A 23661-nucleotide genomic window follows, 5' to 3' on the forward strand; every position below is an offset into this window, starting at 1 on the left:
GAAATTAAAAAGTACAGTCACAAGAGTGAAATGCCTGCAAGCTGCATGGAAACTTTTAAAAAAAGCCATAATAGAGGCTCAAATTAATGTACACCCCAAATTAAAAAACATAGGAAGAGGACCAAAAATGCCACCATGGCTAAACAGTAAAGTAAAAGCATCCTTTTAACACTGGAAATAAAATCCTGAGGAAAACAGAATGGAGCATAAACTCTGCAAGTGAAGTGTAAAGGTGTAAATAGGCAGGTCAAAAAAGAATTTGAAGAACAATTAGCAAATGACTCAAAAACTAACAGCAAGAAAAAACTGTAAGTACATCAGAGGCAGGAAGCCTGCCAACAATCAGTGGGACCACTGGATAGTTGAGGTGCTAAAGGAGCACTCAACGAAGATATGGCCATTGCGGAGAAGCTAAATTAATTATTTGCATCAGTCTTCACTGCTGAGTATGTGAGGGAGATTCCCACACCTCAGCCATTCTTTTTAGGTGACATATCTGAGGAACTGTCCCACACTGAGGTGTCATTATAGGAGGTTTTGGAATAAATTGATAAACTAAACAGTAATAAATCACCCAGACCAGATAGTATTCACCCAAGAGTTCTGAAGGAACTCAAATCTGAAATTACAGAACTACCAACTGTGGTATATAAACTATCATTTAAATCAGCTTCTATACCAGATGACTGGAGGACAGCTAATGTGAACCCAATTTTTAAAAAAGGCTGCAGAGGCTATCCTGGCAATTACAGGTTGGTAAGCCTAACTTCAGTACCAGGCATATTGGTTGAAACTATAGTAAAAAACAGAATTATCACACATAGATGAACACAATTTGTTGGGACACAGTCAACATGGCTTTTGTAAAGGGAAATCATGCATCACAAATATATTAGAATTCTTTGTAGGAGGGTCAGACAAACATGTGGAAGATCCAGTGGATAAAATGTACTTGGACTTTCAGAAAGCCTTTGACAAGATCCCTAACTAAAGTCTCTTAAGAAAAGTAAGCTGTCATGGGATAAGAGGGAAGGTTCTCTCATGGATCAGTAACTGGTTAAAAGACAGGAAACAAAGGGTAATAATAAATTGTCAGTTTTCAGAATGGAGAGAGGTAAATAGTGGTGTCCCCAGGAATCTGTACTGGGACAGATGTTGTTCAACATATTCATAAATGATTGGAAAAAGGGGTAAACAGTGAGATTGCAAAATTTGCAGTTGATACAAAATTACTCAGGATAGATAAATCCAATGCAGACTATGAAAAGTTGCAAAGGGATCTCACAAACCTAGGTGACTGGGCAACAAAATGGCAGACGTAATTCAGTGTTGATGAGTACAAAGTAATGCACATTAGTGTACATAATCCCAACTATGCATGCAAAATGATGGGATCTAAATTACCTGTTACCACTCAAAAAAGAGATCCACTTATTGTGGATAGTCCTCTGAACACATCTGCTCAATATGCAATGGCAGTCAAAAAAGCTAAAAGAATGTTAGGAACCATTAGGAAAGAAATAGATAATAAAACAGAAAATATCATAATGCCACTATATAAATCCATAGTACGCCCACACTTTGAATACTGTGTGCAGTTCTAGTCAACTGATCTCAGAAATCATGTTGGAATTGGAAAAGGTACAGAGAAGGGCAACAAAAATTATTAAAGGTATGGAACAGCTTCCATAGCCTAAAAAGGCTGGGATTTTTCGGCGTGGAAAGAGATGACTAAGAGGGGATATTATAGAGGTCTATAAAATCATGAATGGTGTGGAGAAAGTGAAGAAGGAAGTATTACTTACTCCTTCACATTGCACAAGACTGAGCTTGATAAGTTTATGGACGGGATGGTATGATGGGACTGCCTGCAATGGCATGTGACCCCTCCATGACTGCCAGTAGCAAAACCCCCCAATAACTGGAGATGATACATTAGATGGGAAGGGCTCGGAGTTACTACAGAGAATTCTTTCCCAGGTATCTGCCTGGTGGGTCTTGCCCACATGCTCAGGGTCACTGATCACCATATTTTGGGTCGGGAAGGAATTTTCCCCTAAGTCAGACTGGCAGAGACCCTGGGGGTTTTACACCTTCCTTTGCAGCATGGGGCATGAGTCACTTGCAGGTTTAAACTAGTGTAAATGGTGAATTCTCTGTAACTTGAAGTCTTTAACCTATGATTTAAGGACTTCAGTAACTCAGCCAGAGTTAGGGGTCTATTACAGGAGTGGGTAAGTGAGATTCTGTGGCCTGCAATGGGCAGCTCAGACTGGATGATCATGATGGTCCCTTCTGTCTTTAAAGTCTGTAAGTCTAAGAACCAAAGGTCACCCAATGAAATTAATAAATAGCAAATTTGTTTTAAACAAAAGGAAGTACTTCTTTACACAATGCACAACCTGTGGAACTCATTCCCAGGGAAAGTTGTGAAGGCCCATCATCATCATCATCATCACCTCTAGCTACTCTGTTAATTAGTCTCAGAGGAGGCAAATAGTGAAAAAATTATGTGAAAGCAGGTTTCTGAGATTTTGAACTGATTTTGGATTCAACCACAGTCACATTCCTTTGCATTTACTTTTCCATGAGCTTTCATACATACAGATCTTCCATTCACATAAATGTTAGGGACTGGCAGTTCTTTTTGAGAGTACCCACATTCACTTGTGACAAAGGATATTAACACACAAATATATGTTTAATCACTATTCATGCCACTAGTGCTCATCCTCATAGACTAAGATCAGAAGGTACCAATATGATCATCTAGTCTGACCTCCTGCACAATGCAGGCCACAGAACCTCACCCACCCACTCCTGTAATAAACTTTTAACCTATGACTGAGTTATTAAAGTCCTCAAATCATGGTTTAAAGACTTTAAGTTACAGAGAATCCTCCAGCAAGTGAGCCATGCCCCATGCTACAGAGGAAGGTGAAAACTCCCAAGAGCCTTTGTCAATCTGCCCTGGGAGAAAATTCCTTCCCAACCCCAAATATGGCGATCAGTTAAACCATGAGCATGTAGGCAAAACTCACCAGCCAGACACCCAAGAAAGAATTCTGTATAATACCTCAGAACCCACTTCATCTAACATCCCTTCACAAGTCACTGATATATCTACCACCAGTAGTCAAAGATCAGTCAATTGCCAAACTAGGCTGTCCCATCATACCATCCCCTCCATAAATGTATCAAGCTCAGTTTTGAAGCCAGCTAGGTTTTTTGCGCCCACTGCTTCCCTAGGAAGGCTATTCCAGAACTTCACTCCTCTGATGGTTAGAAACCTGCATCTAATTTCAAGTCTAAACTTCCTGATTGCCAGTTTATATCCATTAGTTCTTGTGTCCACATTGGTGCTGAACTTAAATAATTCCTCTCCCTCCCTGGTATTTATCCCTCTGATGTATTTATAGACAGCAATCATATCTCCCCTCAACCTTCTTTTGATTAGGCTTAACAAGCCAAGCTCTTTGAGTCTCCTCTCGTAAGGCAGGTTTTCCATTCCTCGGATCATCCTAGTAGCCCTTCTCTGTACCTGTTCCAGTTTGAATTCATCTTTCTTAAACATGGGGGACCAGAACTGCACACAGTATTCCAGATGAGGTCTCACCAGCACATTGTATAACGGTACTAACATCTTCCCATTTCTACTGGAAATACCTGGTCTGATGCATCCAAGGACTGCATTAGCTTTTTTTCATGGCCATATCACATGGTGGCTCATAGTCTTCCTGTGATCAACCAATACGCCCAGGTCCTTCTCCTCCTATGTCACTTCCAACTGATGTGTCCCCAGTTTATAGCAGAAATTCTTGTTATTAGTCCTAAATGCATGACCTTGCACTTTGCACTGGTAAATTTCATCCTATTTCTATTACTCCAGTTTACAAGGTCATCCAGATCTTCCTGTATGATATCCTGATCCTTCTCTGTATTAGCAATACCTCTTAACTTTGTGCCATACGCAAACTTTATTAACACATTCCCACTTTTTGTGCCAAGGTCAGTCATAAAAAGGTTAAATAAGATTGGTCCCAAGACTGATCCCTGAGGAACTCCACTAGTAACCTCTCTCCAACCTGATAGTTCACCTTTCAGTATGACCCGTTATTGTCTCCCCTTTAACCAGTTCTTTATCCACCTTTCAATTTTCATACTAATCCCCATCTTTTCCAATTTAACTAATAATTCCCCATATCAAATGCCTTACTGAATTCTAGGTAAATTAGATTCAGTGCATTCCCTTTGTCTAAAAAATCTGTTATCTTCTCAAAAAAGGAGATCAGGTTAGTCTAGCACGATCTACCTTTTGTAAATCCATGTTGTATTTTATCCCAATTACCGTTAACCTCGATGTCTTTAATTACTTTCTCTTTCAAAATCTTTTCCCAAACCTTGCATGCTACTGAGGTCAAACTAACAGGCCTGTACTTACTCAGATCATTTTTTCCCCTTTCTTAAAAATAGGAACTATGTTAGCAATTCTCCAGCCATATGGTACAGCTCCTGAGTTTACAGATTCATTAAAAATCCTTGCTAATGGGCTTGCAATTTAATGTGCTAGTTCCTTTAATATTCTTGGATGGAGATTATCTGCGCCCCACCCCATTAATCTGTTTGGGTTTGACTTCTAGCTCGGATGTAGTAATTTCTACCTCCATATCCTCATTCCCATTAGCCACTCTATCACTATTCCCAAGATCATCATTAGCCTAATTAAAAACGGAGGCAAAGTATTTGTTTAGATATTCAGTCATGCCTAGATTATCCTTAACCTCCACCCCATCCTCAGTGCTTAGCAGTCCCACTTTTTCTTTCTTGGTTTTCTTCCTGTTTATATGGCTATAGAATCTTTTACTATTGGTTTTAATTCACTTTGAAAGGTCCAACTCTACTTGGCTTTTGGCCTTTCTCACTTTATCTCTACATGTTCTGACCTCCTAGAAGTAGCTTTCCTTGCTGATCCCTCTCATCTTTCACTCTTTGTAGGCTTTCTGCTTTCTCTTAATCACCTGTCTGAGATGCTTACTCATCCAGCTTGGTCTACAACTCTTACCTATGAATTTTTTCTCCTTCCCTTGGGATGCAGATTTCAGATAGTTCCTGCAACTTTGACTTGAAGTAATTCCAAACCTCCTCCACTTTTAGATCTATGAGTTCTTCAGTCCAGTCCACTTCCCAAATAATTCCCTTAAGTTTTTAAAGTTAGCCCTTTTGAAGTCAAAGTCCCTAGTCACAGATCTATTTTTGTTTATCCTTCCATTTAGTTTGAACCGAGTTAGTTCATGGTCACTCAAACCAAGGTTGTCACTTACAACCAGTTCTCCTATGAGGTCCTCACTACTCACCAATACCAAATCTAAAATGGCATCCCCTCTTGTTGGTTCAGTAACTATTTGATGAAGGAATCTGTCGGCTATCACATCCAGGAAAATCTGGGCCCTATTATTACTACTAGCACTTGTCCTCCAGTCTATATCTGGGAAGTTAAAGTCTCCCATAATCTCACAGTTCCCAGTAGTATTTACTTCATTAAAAGCCTTAAAGAGGTCTCTATCCATGTCCAAATCAGATCCCGGTGGTCTGTAGCACACCCCAAGCACTATCCCAGGGGAAACTCTAGTAGTTTTCTTCCCCAATGTGATTTTTTACCCAGACAAACTCTGTCTTATCAATTCCATCACTTCTAATTTCTTTACAGTCTAACTTATCATTGATATACAATGCTACTCCACCACCTTTGCCTTTATGTCTTTCCTAAACAGCACATACCCTTCAATACTTGTACACCAGTCATGATTAATATTCCACCATGTTTCTGTTATTCCTATAATATCTGGTTTCACTTCCTCTACCAGTAGCTCTAGTTCCTCCATTTTGTTACCCAGGCTCCCAGCAGTGTGTTATACAAACATATTAATTTTTTGCTGTTTGGCTTCGCTCATGTTCCTTACCTGATTTGGCAGTCATTCTACTGCCAATATCACCTATTAGACTGGTATCTACACTACCCTTCCTCTTAATGTCCATTCTGCTCCCTACTGCAGTGTCCTTTCTTACTTCATTAGGATTCCTCCTTCTTAATGATAAAATCAGGTGTGGAGATTACTTGGGCATCTCCCAACCATCTCCTCCAACCCTTAATTTAAATCTCTCTTAATCAGTTGTGCCAGCCTCCATCCTAGAAGTGCATTTCCCTCCCTATTCAGGTGAAGTCCATCCCAAGGGAAGAATCCTCTGTCCATGAAAGCCTCCCAGTGATCATACATCCCCCAAAGCCCTTCTTATAGCGCCACTGCCTGAGCCATCCGTTGATCATCAGAATCTTGTCACACCTTTGTTGTCCTCCTCTAGGGACAGGCACAATCCCACTGAAGATCACCTGAGCCTCGATTTCCTTAAGAGTCTTCTCCAGCCTGGCATAGTCTCCTTTGATATGTTCCAGTGAGAATCTAGCTAAAGCATTTGTACCCACATGAAGGACAATCAGTGGATTCTTTCCCGCTCCTGTTAGGATCCTCTTCAGCCTCAGGTCCACATCCCATATCTTAGCACCCTGCAGACAGCACACCCTTCTGTTCTCTGGATCAGCTCTGGTTACAGGCTTGTCTGTCCTTCTCAGGAGGGAATCTCCAGGCACATAGACCTGCCTTTTCCTGGTGACAGTGCGATTCTTCAGCTTATCCCATTCTTTCTGGCTGCAAGTCATCTCGTCTACTATTCTCCATTGCAATCCTCAGCAACCGTTCCTATATCCTCCTGGGGCTCTTATTTGGTGGTATCTCCATTGACTCATCTACTCTTTGTATAGGACTAGCTGCTCTTCTCTTCTTCCTTGCCCTCCCACCTTCAGTAACCACCTGCTGTGCCCCTTCTTCATTTTCCAACTTCGCAAATCTGTTTCTGATCCCTATTTCTCCTTCACTAGCCTGTCTTTTCCTCTGCCGGGTTCTCGCAGTCACATGCTTCCACTGGCCACTTTCCTCCCCCAGCATTCTCCCATTAGAGTTCGTCGGTCCTGCTTCCATCTGCAGATCTGGGTTTTCCCCTTCATCTCCTCATTCCTTTGCTCCATCATCTGCTGGAACCCCCTTCTAAACTCAGTCAGAGTTTCGATCTGCATCTCCAACCCTCAAATCTTCTCTTCCATCTGCTCTGAGGCGGCACTTCATACAAACGAAGCTCTTTTGAGGTACTCCCTCCAGGATCATGTACATCCTGCAGCTTCCACATCCAGTCATCTTCATTGTCTCTTCCACTGCTTGAGTGACTACCACTACCACCTCTGTATCTGTCATAGCCTTTTCCCTGTACTTCCTGTCAGTGAGAGAGACAAAAACAAGCCACCAAAACAACTCCGAACAACCCCCCCAACAATACTAGAATACCATACGCTCCCTCCCCAACCTCCCATTCAAACTCCTGTTTTCAGCTCTGTTTGCTGGCTCCTGTGCTGCTGCAGCTAAGCCTGCTGCCTAATTGAGTGGCTGCCTCAACAGTGTATAAAACCCCTAATTATGGAAGCCCCACCCCCTAATTAGGGTCAGTTGATCTCAGTACACCGTCCTGTTTATGAAGTTTCAGGCATCCAACCAGAGAGCGAAAATTATGCCATGTGACTTATGTGACCAATCACACGCCACAAATACAAGAATTGTGTATAAAGCGTTTACTAAACAATTAAGCATAACTGCAGCATTAAAACAACACAATTATCTATCTGTGGATAAGTCTTAAAAACCCTCATTTTAAAATATGTAATTAATAATTTGAATTTTATAGTAATTAAATAATTTGAATTTTACATTTTATTATATAAGTAATAAAACAACAGAAATTGTTACTGCCTTGTGCTCTATTTCTGCCGCAGTAGACTTTGTTGATTCAAGTTTCTCTATCAGCTCCGTATTACCCAAGAAACTACCCTCAGCAGCTGACAGACGAAGCAAAAGATCATCCTCCAAGTGCTTCAGTTCAATCTTGAAATCATTCTGCTGCTTGGTCAGGACAGACTAAGAAAGAGAATGAAAAATTTAGACTAAACAGCAGCAGCAAAAAATGACAAGTTGTCCTGCAGAATCTATGGTCTTTATTTTCCATTTTGTCACCTCACTCTATTTCAGTTTTATTTCTGAAAAAGAAATGGGATCTTCTATTCTAATTAAAAAGTATGTTATAATTATAGTAACCAGACAGGAGGAAAGCCTGGTCAAACATGAGAACATGGTACCAAGACACCAGGCCTGATTCTTGGTTCTGTTCTACTCCCTTTATTCTGCTCAAAGTTGTACAAAATGAGCAGGATCTGGTCATAACTGGCAAGTGGAGAATTCCCACGGCAGAGGAGAATTCCTGCACTGGGGTGAAGCTGATGGAGCCAGTTCTTGCACCAGCCACTCCCCCCTCACTCCAGCATGTAGGCTAGAGGAGAGAAAGCATGGCAAAGGTTTGCTCTGCCACATTGATCATTCATTTGTTTATGGTCCTTTAAGGGAGCACCCATTCACCACATGGTCCCTTACTGCGGGCATGACACTGGAACCTGAGGCTGGCAGAAAATAATTCAGATGATTAGGGAGGCATAACTGCATCCCTGACAGCTGCCCTCACAACCCTGCACCAAGCAGAGCTTAGATACAAGGCAGAATCTGGCTGAAGCTTTCAGACCCAGTTTCCAGCTCTGCTCCTTGACAAGTAATTTAACATCTGTACCACAGTTTACCCTTCTATAAAAAGGTAAAAGAATCTCAACTTCCTACTGGTGTTGTGAGGCTTGATTCATTTGAGTTTGCAAATTGTTTCAAGACCTTTGGAAGAAAGGTGCTATAGCAATATGAAGTATTGTTATTATTAATTTTTGACCTATACATTTTAATCTTTCATTTAACATCCAGTAAACATCTAACAAATCTAATCAAGATCCCTTTTCAACCATTTACAAAAATATCTCTGTTCATAAATTACTTTAGTTATTACTGCAATAAATATATTTCTGCATTGCACAAATAGCAAGAATAGATTCTTAGTACAATTAACCCAATGCCCTAGAGCCTACTGATGCAGTCATAGCCTCTTACAGGTTGGCATGAAATTTAGTTCGTGCTTATTGACTCAAGACCACTGACTCACAAAATATACTGCGTGGAATTAATCCATTTCACAGGTCACAAACATGGTGGAAATGGAAGAGCAGAAAGAAAAATAGGAATAAGATCATGATATCTATAAATTTTAGCAATATTTTATGTTAGGGCCAAACCCCAAGACTTGCAGAGTTGAGAAGTGCTTCACACACCTCCCGGTATCAATTTGATGTACAAGTTATTGACAATAACTGCTCAGTAGGTTCAATTGGGTACATTAATGCTGGCCTTAAACCCTGAGAAACAGCAAAAGGTGGTCTTACCTTAAGTTTTTCTAAGTCAGGTCTTTCAACACTAACAACCTCAGCCAAAAACTGGTCCTGCAGCCCATCCCTTGTGACAGTGAAATTAATGAGGGTGGTCTGAGCCTGTAATTCCGGCTTATAGTGAGGGTTAGCCAACTTAGTGTGAAGGATGAGACGGAAATTCTTGTTGAACTCACATTCTTTGTCTTCAATCTTGATATACCTGACAATAGTTAAAATGCAAAATGGAGTACTGAATATAGCAATTCACAAATATCTTACATTACCTAAGAGCAGTACTATATGAGTTTAATGCCACAGAAAACAGATACAAACCAAACACTCAATACTTGCAGTTTGAGACACAAAAAGAGGATGATAAAATTCACCTGGATCAAATGAAGTTTGGACTCTCAGCCATCATTGCATCCTTTTCATTTCCATAGATTCACTTACTCATATTGCATACACTTGTGACTTACTGGCAATGAAACAGATTGCACTATAGAAGAGTCCACAGCTCAGAGATAAACTTGTGACCTTGTTCCATATCATGAACTTGGACAAGCTTTTAAATAATTCTTATATGAACTGTGTGTGTTCTTACAATTGTTTTCTTTAACATCTTTTAAATATTCCAGCTGTAAAGGCTAACACAAAGAACTAAATAGAAATACATGTTCATGATAAATGACAAGAAGAGACAAAGGGCTGTCGACTGAGGAAGAAAAGAGCATTTTTAAAGGTGGCTGACCAAATGTTTTGTTCAAAACAAATTAATTACTAGGTCACATGCTGCATCAAGTGAGTGATTCTAAACTTACCTTTTATTCCATTTAAGATTCCTTAAGTAAGGCATTGCTTGCTGGCTCTGGCCTCATCAAGATGGGGTATGGAGATAGGGCTAAGTACATGCTACCTTCTTCATTTATGGCATAATTTTGAAAAACAAAAGTTAATATTTTGTAGTCTTTAGTCTCTTACGTTTTCCACATCACCATGAAGTGGAAAGACACAAGTGAGATTGAACAACAGGGAGATGGTATCCTGCACACCTCAACATCTGGTTCAATCAGTCTTTGAGCTTCCAAAGGTAGAGAATTAAAGGGATGAAAGACCTCTGAATAGTGGCAGATGGTGAACCTAGTTGGCCTGCAAAAAGCATATTAACTCTAGCCAAACTTTTGAAACCTGGCAGCCTGAAGTTAGGCTTCCAAATTCTTATTTAGACACCTAAATATAAATGGACTGAATTTTATAATGAAATTAACCAAATCCTATTTAAAAAGGATCCAGCATCCAGTTTATCATTTTTGGGGTGAGATTTAACACCTGAGGATGAAATTCACCTCTCAGCTGAGCAAGGCAGATTTCAACTCTGATACCGTATTCTTGCTACACATGTTAAGCTCCTCATGTGGAATTCTATACTGGTATGGGGAACAAAACATCAGAACTGAACACAGATGAGCACAATTAAGAGGCTAATTCTGACTTCAGCACAACACAAATATACACAGGCATCAGGGTGTTGGAATCAGGTGTCTGACAGAGGAGGACATATCAGTTTACTTTGTCAGTGGGGAGACTCTACCAAGGGAACAATACCACCTTATAGAAAAGAAAGGAAGTCTGGCTGTTAAATGAGCTTTGGACTCTTGTATAGAAGTATTATTTTATGGGTTCTCAATTCACAGAAGTAATAAATTATCAATTTGTATGGTTACCATCTATGAAAGACAAAAACTACATAATGATTCAGTGGGTTTTATCACTGCAGCTATGCGAAGTTTTTTGTTAATTGCAGATCTGGGAAAAATAAATATTTTGTTATTGCTCTCTCATGGTTCAAAGAATATGAGCAACAATGATGTTAACCAGAGAGGCGGGAAAACATACAACAGAATCATTTAATTGTTTCCATGAACTATGTCTACCTAGAAGTTAATTCTCAAATATGAAAGAATATAATGTGTGTGAGTGCTACGAATGGAATTCTGACTGAAGAGGTAGTGCAAGAGTAGGTGCTACAGGAATTACTATAAAGGATTATGTTTGGTAATTTCTTTAGTTATAGTCTTGTCTTCTCCCATCCTCTCACGGGGTGGACTAGGTCTGGAGGCCCCCTGCTGGAGGCCTCATAGCCCTGCCGTAGCCTGTCCCAGAACAGAGCAGAGGAAAAGTTCTCCAAGCGGCCTAGTGGCTGCAGAGGAAGTGGCCAATCCAAGAGGCTGCTGGAACTGCCAATCAGAGGCCAGAAGGGCCATATAAAAGAGACCAGAGGACAGGCAGCTCTCAATTGCTCCCTGGAGCTAGGAGAAAAAAGACTTGGTTCCTGGCTGGCTGAAAGAGCAGCAGGACTCCAGACAGCTCAGTGCAAGAAGAACTGAGCCCAGGGAAGGCTGCTGAAGACTGAGGGAGTGAAGAAGTAGCTCCTGGCTGGCTGTGGAGCCAAGCAAGGATTGAACCCAGAGCCTAGCCAGACCAAGCAAAAGTTATGGGCCCTCTTGGACTGGTTAGAGACTGAGCTCAGGGAGGGCTGCTGAAAAGGACAGACCAACTGAGGGTACCGCGATGGGTTTCTGTTGGACTGTTACAGGAGGGCAGTGTCTTCTGGGAGGAAGTCTTGGAGAGTGGAAAAGACTGCATATCCCGGATAGGGTTTGTTTGTTTGTTTGTTCCACCTACAGATAGTAAGACTCAGGTGGAGGACTGAGTCACTGAAGATCTGCCAAAGAAACCATCGGCCTGGGGCATGTTCACGAGAGGTGGGTGCCATCCTGTTCCAAGAACAGAAGAAACAGCAGTCTCACACCTTACCAGAAGGGGGAGCTTACGAGAGGTGGGAGCTGATCCCATTACACATTCTACCAACAGAGACAATCAGAACAGGCTCCATTAAGTCCCACCCTGCCAGGGAATATGGCAGAAGACATTTCAAACAAGCTTGATATATAAGCTGCAGAACCCTCAACTTCCTTCTAGTTAGAGACTTTCAGAGAAAAATGAAAAAATGATAGCTCACTGCCATTTTACTAGTAGAAATTACAATAGCCCAAAGGGCAACCTCAAAATAAAGTGAGAGATACATGTCCCAGAGTTTCATCCCAAAGCCCCTGTAACACCAAGAAAATAACAAGGTCTCTGCAACAGTGTTTAGTTGGTGGTGGTGTCTTGTTTTAAGAATGTAAGTATGGGAGCTAAATCCCTGTCTTCTGATGGGTCTATGAACAATGGATACAGCGGATGAGTGGGCACAAAAGCCAACATTTTCAGAAATAGGAGCTTCAAGTTAGGTGCTTAAATCCATAATTGTGTACCTAAATAAGTGTTTGATTTTCAAAAATGCTAAGGAGCTCTCATCAGCGTCAACTTTTCTGCTGCTCACTACTCACGGACTTCAGAGAAGAAGACTTAATCTAAAAAGCAGTTTCAGTCAGTTTACATGCATTAGTTTGAGGCACCAGAGGTGGGCGAAGAGGATTTGTCTTTGGGAGAGTAGATCTGGAATAAGGGCAGATTCCAGGGCAAGCTCAGTATGAGATTGATTAGGTTTGAGAACACAAAAACCACCAACAGAGCGAGCAAAATCATCTCTGTTATTTTTCTCTCTTAGGACCTGACACTCAAAGCAACACCACATTTTTCTTCCAATCCCACGTAAAAGGAATAAAAGGCTTTTGCATCAAAGGACCAAGAATAGAGAAAGTTTTGATGAGACACTCAAAGTGAGCCACTTCAAGGAAAGCAAACTCCTGCACTGGCAGATACTCAAAGATCTGGAGGCTTCACATCCTGAGGATTAATTACCATGGCTGAACCAATCTACCAAAGTAACAGCTTGTTCTTGCAGATATGTTTTCTGGGAGAAAAGGCAGGATTACACCCAAGACCCTAGAAGAGACTTGCTGAGGAGGAAAACTCCTGAGTGGATGAACATGGCCTCATTGTATAAAAGGTGAGAATTTCAGATCCATCTTGAAACTTGACCAACAACCTTTTTTTGACTACTTAAAATTAAAGGATTTGTATTTAATAATTTATAGTGTTTAAGGCCAGAAGATGCCATTAGATCATCTAGTCTGACCTCCTGTATAATTTCAAGATGGATAGTTCCCATTGAAGCCTGTAAATTGTATAAAATATGTGCCATATTGTGCCTGTAAAGGCTATAAAATATGTCAGATTCCTACTACTACTGCATTTCAGAACAGCCCAGACAAGATGAAGAGAGGTAGTAGAGAGATTTTTGGACAAGAAAGCAAGGGAAACAATATTTTCCTACTTTGTGGGGGTGGGGGGGAACCACCTTTCAATTGACTTATAAAAAAAGCTTTATTTCAAGCCCTGCTGACTATTTAAATTAAAAGCTTTGGCCTCACACTTGTGGACTCCAGCAACTAATGCAGAGAGCAAAGCTGAACAAATCAGATGCAGAATGAAGCTGTTTCTTAGAAATCTCAGCAGGCAGACTGTACAAGTTCGTCAAACTAGTTTTGTAGAAAAAAAATCTGCCAGGAAGTTGCACAGCTGGCAAGATGTTCAAGGAATGAAAGCAATTCCTGTATAGAAACCGAGTTAATTGTCTTGCTGTTTCCTACAGAATACTTAACAGTCATGTCTCACATGCATGGACGCAATGTTATCAGACTAATGCTGCGACTATGTGCTCAATCAAACCTGAAAACATCTTAAAGTACAATTTGCACTTCATAATGCCCCAATCCTTTTTTGTGAAAAGGAGATCACAATCAGTCCATACTCCCAATTAAGGTGGTTCTTAGGCAGCAAATATATTTTTAAGCATATGTGCCTAAAGTTAGGATTCTTAAATCTCTATTTGGGCACCAGCAGAGATGCCAAGTCTGGTCCCACTGCAGTCACTCATGCAGTAGGAGAAGACAATATATACGAGGTTCTCTAAAGCGGAGGATGTTGACTGCAGTCTTCATTCAGAAACACCATAAATAGGTATGTATGTTCATTATAGAGCAACTGCACAAGATTTAAGCTCAAGAATAACCTCAGTAAACTAAGGGGGAATATAATTTTATGAAGTTGCTTCACAGATCAGCAGGTTTTTAATATGTAAGCTAATAAATTTGCTTTGGAAGGACTCAAGTTGATGTATCTTCCCAGCTATTCTTTCTGTCTACTGATATCATAAGATCTATTTTGCTTAAAATTAGGATTGTCTGAAGCTCAGTGGATTTAATTATTTCTAATTATTCAGTTGTTGTCAGTATGTGGCCATTTTATGACCATGGTATCTACTGTGTGGGTCAGGTTCAACTGTATATCTTTTCAAACACAGAATTAATGTACTATTGATGAAACCATTACTAGAACCAAATTAAAGTCTAGGCTGATGTATTGGTCTGCAGGGTGCTGTCAGACATGAAAGGAGTAATTAGTATTCATTACTTCATACTCTACAACATTCCAATTATTAATGAACTTCAACTGTTGGACTGCACCATATCTATCACAAACATCTTTCTAGTCTTTCTTTATTAAGAGGAAAAAAAAGCAATGCCTGACACAACAACTAAAAAACAGAATGCTGAAAACTTTGCTGGTTTGCTATGGGAGGTCTGCATGTTTCCACCGCCAGAGGAAGTAAACATAGCACATCTTCCATGGTTCAATGAGTATAATGTCTTTTAAATTTTATCTAGATGAACTTTTATTCATTTCTGCAAAGAACACTTAAACATACTGATAATAAATATTACATTAAGTGGGTGTATATATATTATATATATATTGCTCCATCATGCTATGTGCAAGCCTTTGTTGAATTACTGTATAATTATATTGCTGTGACCCCTGCCCTTTCCACCTCAACTACTCCTTACTATTTTATAACCCTCTTCATTACATCATGTCTGAAATTAGATAGCAAGACTTTCGGGACCATGGGACCTGATTCTGATCACACCAGTTTTATACCAGCGTAACTATGACTTAATGGGATTACTCCAGATTTACATTTGTGGGAGCAAAGAATTAATCATAAAATGTATTAATAGAATGCCTGGCCTGAAACTGGTCATGGAAGGCCTGGCCTGAAGTTGTAGCCTGAAACTGAAATAGAAGCCCCAGGCTAAACCATTAACAGAACGCCTCAACTGAAATTAGGATAAAGATGTTAAAGTCCCACAAGAGGTCTCTGAACCACACCCGAGAGGCAAGTTTCTCTGTTATGAGCCTTAAGCCTTTTTGAAGTCTGTGAACAGACTTCATCTGTTTTAATAAGTACCAGTACTTGCCCCTTTGTCTTACCGGCCCCATAGAAACTCACTCCATACAATTAGCTTTTGAACAAGTATTGTGTCACCACCCATCTTTGGGAGTTGACCAGGGTCCCTGAAAACTCCATTGTATACTCAAGTGACTCATTGGGCGTTCCTGGGAGGGCGTCTGGTGTGCCCACTATGCATTGTGATTGTCTACCCTGTTAAGTATAAACTGTTAATCCAATTCCACTATGCGATCAATATGTAACTGAACCTAAGCAACCCCTATATAAGCCTTTTGTTTTTGATAGCCAGGTGATGTCCAGTGTCCAGCATCCAGACATGCTGCCTGGGCTTCCCTTTAGCTAAAGTATTTTGTATATGTGTGTGTGTCACAATTAAAGCTGCACTCGATCCAACTCTAAAGTATAGCAGAGTGATTTTTCCTCGACACGTTGTATGTGCAAGCAGAATCAGGCCCTGTGTTATCTTATTTGTATCATGGGGGGCCTAGCAAACCTTTGTGTACTGAAAAATAGTAACAAATGATAATCATTTAACCAAGAATGTGGTGCATAGCAGTAGTGGGGGAAGAGAAGAGCAGTTGTTTGAGACTCTTTAGTTACTTCCTAAAATGCAATGAAATTGAAACATTTCAGGGGGGTAAGGTGCAGGTGAACCCTGTGTGTTGCATAAAATAGTGCTAGGCCTAAACCAGTGGTATGTCAAAGAAGCTGAACTCGTGTACACTCCCAGAGGCTTTTATGTGCAAGCAACACACACCTGGCTTTTGACAAATAAGGAGAAAATGTGGGTAACCTGCCAAAAATGGTTTGTTTGTTTTTTTTGGCAAACACAAGTAGCAGTATTTTGCCTCCCACTAATCTTCAGCTGTGCGAGTAATCAAATCACTAATAAAACAAGCATATTTCATTTGGCCTCATCTGCTTGAGGGCCATATGAAACTAGGATTGCTTCTGCCTGTTGCCGGTGGCTATCCAGGAAGGCCTCAAAGAACTTATGGCCTATTTAGCCAAGTACAGGGGAAGCAAACTGTTGCTATTTGTTTCACTCTCATTGAATTCAAAACCCTCTCAGAGATTTTTCAGACTGTAAAAACAAAAATTCTAATTTCACCAGAGACCACATTGCCATATTTCATTCAAAAAATCAATCAACTGAATAGATTCACTCCAGATTTACACTGATGTAACCAAAATTTCTCTCCAATGTAATTGCAGCAGCTGCTGATGTGCTATAAATTTATTGTAAAATCCTAATACTCATAAAATACTAATTGAAATTCTTATGGAAAGTGCTGATGAGCACTAGAGAATGAAATTCTCCATTCACCCACAGAACAGGTACAGGATGGCCCCATTAATGTCTCTCATCTCTGACCATGGAAGGTCCGTGTGTATTAATCTCCACTGCCAAGAAAGGACTATCATTAGTGCCTGAACACAAAGCCCACTGAAGTCAATAGAAAGACTGTCATTGACTTCAGTGGGTTTTATATCAAGCTGCAACATTTTATCATAAAAAATTGTTATATGACATGGACCCTTTCATGTATCTATTCTGGATTATTAAATCTTTATAATTTGTCAGTCATCAAAAATGTACAACACTTAAAGTAAATTTATTTAACTATAAAGGATTTAATAAACATAGGAGGCTTCTAAAATAGAAAGTACCATTCTAAAAATAAAGCACATTTTTGCTGAGGTTCAAATAAATGTGTTTACCTTTTCCTAATTTTGGATGTCTCTTCACTTCCAGTTTCTAGCTACGGCTAGAAACAAAGCCTGAGAAATCCCACAAGGAAGTTTGTTTGTAATACTTAGAGACAGGTTTTGAAGATTGGGATGGCACTGGTAGTTTTACATTCTGATGTGCATATGAACTTTTGGGTGCTTATCTAACCACACCCAGCTGCCCAATTATTTGATATTTGTTCATCACCAATTTTAAGTCATCACCTTTCTTTAAAAAAACCAAAACAAAAATACTGCATGGAAAGTTATGATGAGAAGGTAGGAAAAAGAAAAACACTGAGTGCTCTTGGCAGTAACTCCCAGGCAAAAATCCGAACTACTCAAGAATACTTACTTCCCTTTTTTAATAGTGTTTCTTCCAAGTAAGGGATCAAGTGCCGGATCTACTGTTTCATGCAAGTTTTCAATGAGGACGGTGTTTCCATAGGTCAGCGCTCTTTCAATGGTCTTCAGAAACCTTAACACAAAAACCAAATCTTAACTATTAGATGATGTGCTAGTTATGGAGCAATATATTTCTGCTTTAGATTATACAAACTGGAAAATATTTGTATAAGGGCTCTGTCAAAACCTGCTGTATTGTAATCACAAAGATATTTTCCAGTTGTTAATAATTCTGTGCTTTTGAGGAAAAAGTCTTTGCTCCATATTACTACTTATGTAGCAACAAACATGAGTTAGGTTTTGTACAAGCAAATATGAGGACACGGTCCGACTGAAGAACTGCTGATGTGAACAGTTACATTATATGTGTATTCTATATCAAAATGAAATCAAATTCCCATGCAGGTGAGGTTCTCTCTCAAGTGACTTGTTCTGTGTTTGTACAGTGCCTGCTACAATGGGGTTCTTGTCCATGACTGGCACTCCAAGACATTACCACAATATAAATAAATAGCAGTAATTCAAATAAATAATCATAACAATATATAGGGATGGGATGAAATGCAACAAAAAGTAAATGACAGCAAATTGTAGCATGTCTTGTTGGTTCCATAATTTGGGTTTGTTCTGGAGTCATCCTCTATAGAATGAATAATCCTTTATAAAGTAAATACTGCCTTGAAGGAAGAATTAGGATTTGTATGACTCCTTGAAGAACTGTGTTTTAAGGAGACTTGAAAGAGGAGAGGTTGATAGCATGGTGGACTCTGTCTAGGAGGATAAGCATAAAGGCCAAACTATATCACTTCAGGCATAAGGAGGCTGCAGAGAAGACATGGAGAAGAGTGGGTGATCATAAAGGGGAAAATTATTTGTGTGTGTTGGGAAAGCAAAAGAAGAAAGGATTGAGCGGGAAAAGCATAAAAAATGAGTTCAGGGAGGCAGACAGGACCTAAAATATTCAGAGCTTTTAAAAATGAAGCATTATTGAGACCATTTACTGTACTGTGCTATGTAACTGTCTGTTGTACCTAGATTTCAATAAAATAAACTAACCTAGCCTCTTCTAGTAGGACAGTCTTTAAAAGGTTTTGAAAGTTATTAAAGAGATGTGGTAGTGTTCAAAGGTATTTTACTACAGTGAATAAAATAATGTTCAGTTCAAAATTTATCAAAATCCCCTCCATAAATCAAAGTCAGGATGACAAGAGATGAAAACAGACCCACTGCACAGAAGTTATATCAACCTAAAGTTAATCCATTCAAATTTAGATACCAAAATTCAAAATGTCTTTGATAGCCTGCAGTCTTCTGTGTAATAACACTAGACTGAGTCTCTCACTCTGCATTAGGTACATATATGCTATTATCATATATACTAAATTGTACTGTCTAATGTCCAACAATCAGGAAACTGAACAAAGCCTTTGATTTTAGCATACTATTTATAGGGAAACCAATTTGCCCTTCATATGCAATGCACCTCCAACATTAACTTTATTCCCTCTTTAGCACTTGAAAACAGTACAGCAGAAAGTATCTTTTTCAACCAGAGATTTTTAAATGGGAAATGCTACCATGGATAAATAAGCAGCAGTATTATAATATTTCAAATCTACAAGTAAAAAACATTACAACAAACACCAAGTCTTTGTAAAAATTAGGGGAACTTTATAGCAGTAAATGTGAGAGCTAATTCTTCAGTGCACACACATACCCTTTCTGTCCTAGACGTACGACTTTCAAGTCAGTTCCATACTTATTCTTTATCCATTTAATTCCCTGTTGCTGGGGATCTATCATCAGAGGCCAGCGTTCACAGTTTGTTAGAATAGTGGCATTTTCTGTTGACATTCTATCACCGGGCAGTCCTTCGTTATTCCATGCTGCAATCGTAGCATCATCAGTCAACATGGCAATCAGGTCCAGGCCTTCAGTTATTGGAATAGGAACCTTTGAATCAGAGTGAAATATAATAATCCAGCAAGCTTGTAAAGTAGCAAGACAAGACTCAGTGTGATGTACAAGATAACAGGAGCCAATGCAATTAGAGATTTATTACATAGAAAAGAAAGTAAGACTTCTGTGGACTATCAAATGCCAAAAGAAACATCAGAACATATAACGCAAAGCAGATAATTCTATAATTTACCATGGGGCTTTAAATGATGTGTTCTTTTTCATTTAAGGAATTTCATAAAGAAAATATTTCTGATTTATTAAATTAAGTAAACAGCATATGTTTGCAGTGTATATAGCTTTTAACACTCAAAGAGGAGGAGGACAAAAATCAATGCTCATGAATGGTGTTGAATTGGTAATTCTGAAGAATAAAGGTCGTTATCTACAGAAGAAGTATACAATATGGGTAGAAGCATAACAGGATTCTTGCATCAATTTGCTAACGTACTTCAGTTATGTAATAAAGAGGTCACCTACATAAATTACACGATAGGGCAATCTCCATTGCTATTGCTTCTCCACAAAGCCGACCAATAAATTTACCAATTGGAGCCAATTATAGTGGTTTTTGTAATTTGGACACTTTTTGAGACTGGGAACTGCACTGTGATCTCCAACTCATTTCACACAAGTCAAATAGCCATCAGAGAGTCATACTTACTGTAAGTGTTATCATGCCTCTGTGTGCTTTAAAAGAAATGAAAATCTTAAATCAGTACTTACTAAGCATGAAGGGAGAGGGATGGGGATGCAAATGCAAGAGGGGAAGAATTAAAAAAAAAAAAAAGCATTGTATTGTATTAGTCAGGGGATTGATATTGAGATACAGAAACTTTCCTCTCTAGGACTGAAATTTTGACCTCACGGAAGTCAATGGCAAGACTCTCATTGATTCCAACAGGGTCAGGATTTCACCCTAGACTTTTATTTCTGGTGAATAGCAGCCTGAACTGAATTCCAAAACTGTAATTTAGAAGAGAAATGCTCTATTATCAATCCTCTGAGCCATCCAGCACCCTATCCATTTAGAATTAATGTTTTGGTTTCATTTAAAGCACCCAGAAGCATGTAGTTCTGGTGGTTCATTATACAGGAAGTGATGTTTCTATTTATGGTTAGCCAGATTTGCAAGATCTGTAGTATTAAAAGGAAGGCACCATATCATGGAAATGTAGGACTGGAAGGGACTTTGACAAGTTATCTAGTCCAGTTCCCTGCACTGAGGCAAGACTAAGTACTTTCTAAACCATTTCTGCCAGGTGTTTTTTTTTATTGTTCCTAAAACCCTTCAATGACGGAGATTCCACAACCTTCCTAGGTAATTAGTTCCAGTGCTTAACTACCCTGACAGTTAGGAAGTTTTTCCTAATGTCTAACCTAAATCTTCTTTGCTGGAATTTAAACCCATTACTTCTTGTCCTGCCTTCAGTAATTAAGGAGAAGAATTTATCACCTTCTTCTTTATAACAGTCTTCAAGTATGTTGAAGGTTGTTATGTCCACCTTCAATCTTCTCTTCTCCAGACTAAATAAACCCAGGTTTTTTTCAATCTTTCCTCATAGGTCATGTTTTCTAGAGCTTTAATCATTTTGGTTGCTCTCCGCTGGAGTTGCTCCAATTTGTACACATTTTTCCCTGAAGTGTGGTGCCCAGAACTGGATACAGTACTCCAGTTGAGGCCTTATGAGTTCTGAGTAAGTGGAAGAATGACTTCTTGTGTCTTTCTTACAACACTGCTGCTAATACATCTCAGAATGATGTTCACTCTTTTTGCAACAATGTTACTCTGTTGACGAAGATTCAATTTATGATCCACTGTAACTCCCAGATCCTTTTCCACAGTACTCCTTCCTATTTTGTATTTGTGCAATTGATTGTCCCTTCCTAAATGTCGTACTTTGTATTTGTCCTTATTGAATTTCAATCTATTTATGTCAGATGATTTCTCCAGTTTGTCAAGATCATTATGAATTCTAATCCTGTCCTCAAAAAAGCTTGCAACCCTCCCTGCTTCATACCATCTGCAAACTTTATAAGTATACTCTCTCTGCCATTATCCAAATCATTTTTGAAGACACTGAATAGAACCAGACCCTGGACAGATCCCTGCGGGACCCATTTGATGTGCCCTTCCAACTTGATTGTGAACCATTGGGAACTACTCTCTGAATGCAGTTTGCCAACCTATTGCACACCCACCTTATAGTAGGTTTGTCTAGGCTATATTTCCCTAGTTTGTTTATGAGAAAGTCATGTGAGATGGTATCAAAAGCCTTACTAAAGTTGAGATATATCACATCTACTGCTTTTTCCCTATCCACAAGGCTTGTTACCCTGTCAGAGAAGGATATTAGGTTGGTTTGACATGATTTGTTCTCGATAAATCCATGCTGATTGTAATTTATCACCTTATTATCTCCTAGGTGCTTACAAATTGATTGTTTGGTTGTTTGCTCCATTATCTTTTTGATTACTGAAGTTAAACTGACCATAAGTCCCTAGGTTATCCTTATTCTCCAGGTTATATATATCTCCAGTTTAGTTACTGTGGCAACAATTTGGTTCTTAAGACTATTACTGAGCTATGGCAAAGGATGTATTTCTTTAAAATTGCTTAAACCGTGATTCTGATCACACAACCATCAATTTCACAATGATAAATAGCATAGCCAGTTTCAAGTATTGAAATAAATTTGTTTGGAAGCGGACAAAGCATTTTGGTAGTGATGGTGGTTTGTCTGTTGTTCTTACAAACAAGGTATGTATTTTAATAAGTAACTTCCTCTACTGTCCCAATACCTGTACAAAACTAAGAGACTGCATCGCTGTAGCTTATACTTTTTATAAAGAAGAGCTTTTAGCTAGCACCTGTGTTTTTAAAACAATTCATTACCCATATTTCTCTCTCTCCATGGGGAACATGTCAAAACTGAAACAAGCAATCTTGGCAATTGCCACTCAGTAAAAGAGCTGATTTGACTAGCAATGCCAGTATTTAGAGAGTGTATTAGAGAAATTGTTATTATTAATTTAAGGTAGTGCTCACAATATGCTAAAAGTCCCTTCTCCAAGGAACACATAATCTAAAGACAAAGAAGTATGTAGAGTTGAGGGAAAAGAATAACAATAGGTAATTTATATATGTCACCTATAGGCTGCAGAAAAGATCAGCAAGGTCATATTGTGCACAGAGGTGATTGTGTGAGAATCTGAACTTGGTGGACTCAGGAGACCTTTATTCAATTTACAGCTGAATCACATACTTCTGGTGTGGCCTTCGGCACACCAGTTAACCTATCCTTATTCCTCAGCTCCTCATTTGAAAATAGGGATGATAATACTTCCTTACTTCACAGGGGTGTTGTGAGGCTAAAATCCAGTAATAATTGGGAGATGCTGAGATATTACAGTGATGAGGGCTGTACGAGTAGGTAAAGAAATACACAGTGGTTGTAATAATTTTTTAACAGAGCAGAGTGGTTGAGGGGGGCGACACAAAACTTCACAAGGGAGCATAAACTGGGATGGGTAGAGTGACACTGTTTTGAAAAGAAACTTACAGTTGATATATTGGATGGAAATCGAACAGAGGGATTCAAACAAGTTACATGGTACATGTTGTCCTGTTACAAAATTGCATGATAAAAAATCAACAGGTAAGAGAGATGAGTTTAATAGCAGCATTTTGGACTGCTGGGTGTGTTTGGGAGGCCAGAAAGGAGGATGTTGCAATAATTGGTTTAAGGAAGGCCATTTCTGAATTCTCCTGGAACCTAAAAGTTAAATGGAATTTAATTTATACATCCCCATCTGCACAGGAGCAGTGGAGGACATAATTTGGCCTACAGAATGAAGATGGGTAAAAGGGAAAGAAACTCACTTGGCATTGAGACCCCAAGTAGAG

At 39.3% G+C, this 23661-nt stretch overlaps 1 protein-coding gene across 1 annotated transcript in view; it reads right to left on the reverse strand.

Annotated features, from left to right (window-relative positions):
- The window catches only part of DNAH11 (dynein axonemal heavy chain 11), a 261889-nt gene that overhangs the window by 48368 nt on the left and 189860 nt on the right, over nt 1–23661 (reverse strand). The window contains 4 exon segments of the mRNA XM_067562084.1: nt 7854–8018; nt 9413–9617; nt 17746–17868; nt 19513–19748. Coding sequence (XP_067418185.1) covers nt 7854–8018; nt 9413–9617; nt 17746–17868; nt 19513–19748 — 729 coding nt within the window.

This window comes from Emydura macquarii, unplaced genomic scaffold, assembly GCF_026122565.2.
Source record: "Emydura macquarii macquarii isolate MOO-44397 ecotype Brisbane River unplaced genomic scaffold, CSIRO-AGI_Emac_v2 contig_2422, whole genome shotgun sequence".
NCBI classification, from domain to species: domain Eukaryota; kingdom Metazoa; phylum Chordata; order Testudines; family Chelidae; genus Emydura; species Emydura macquarii.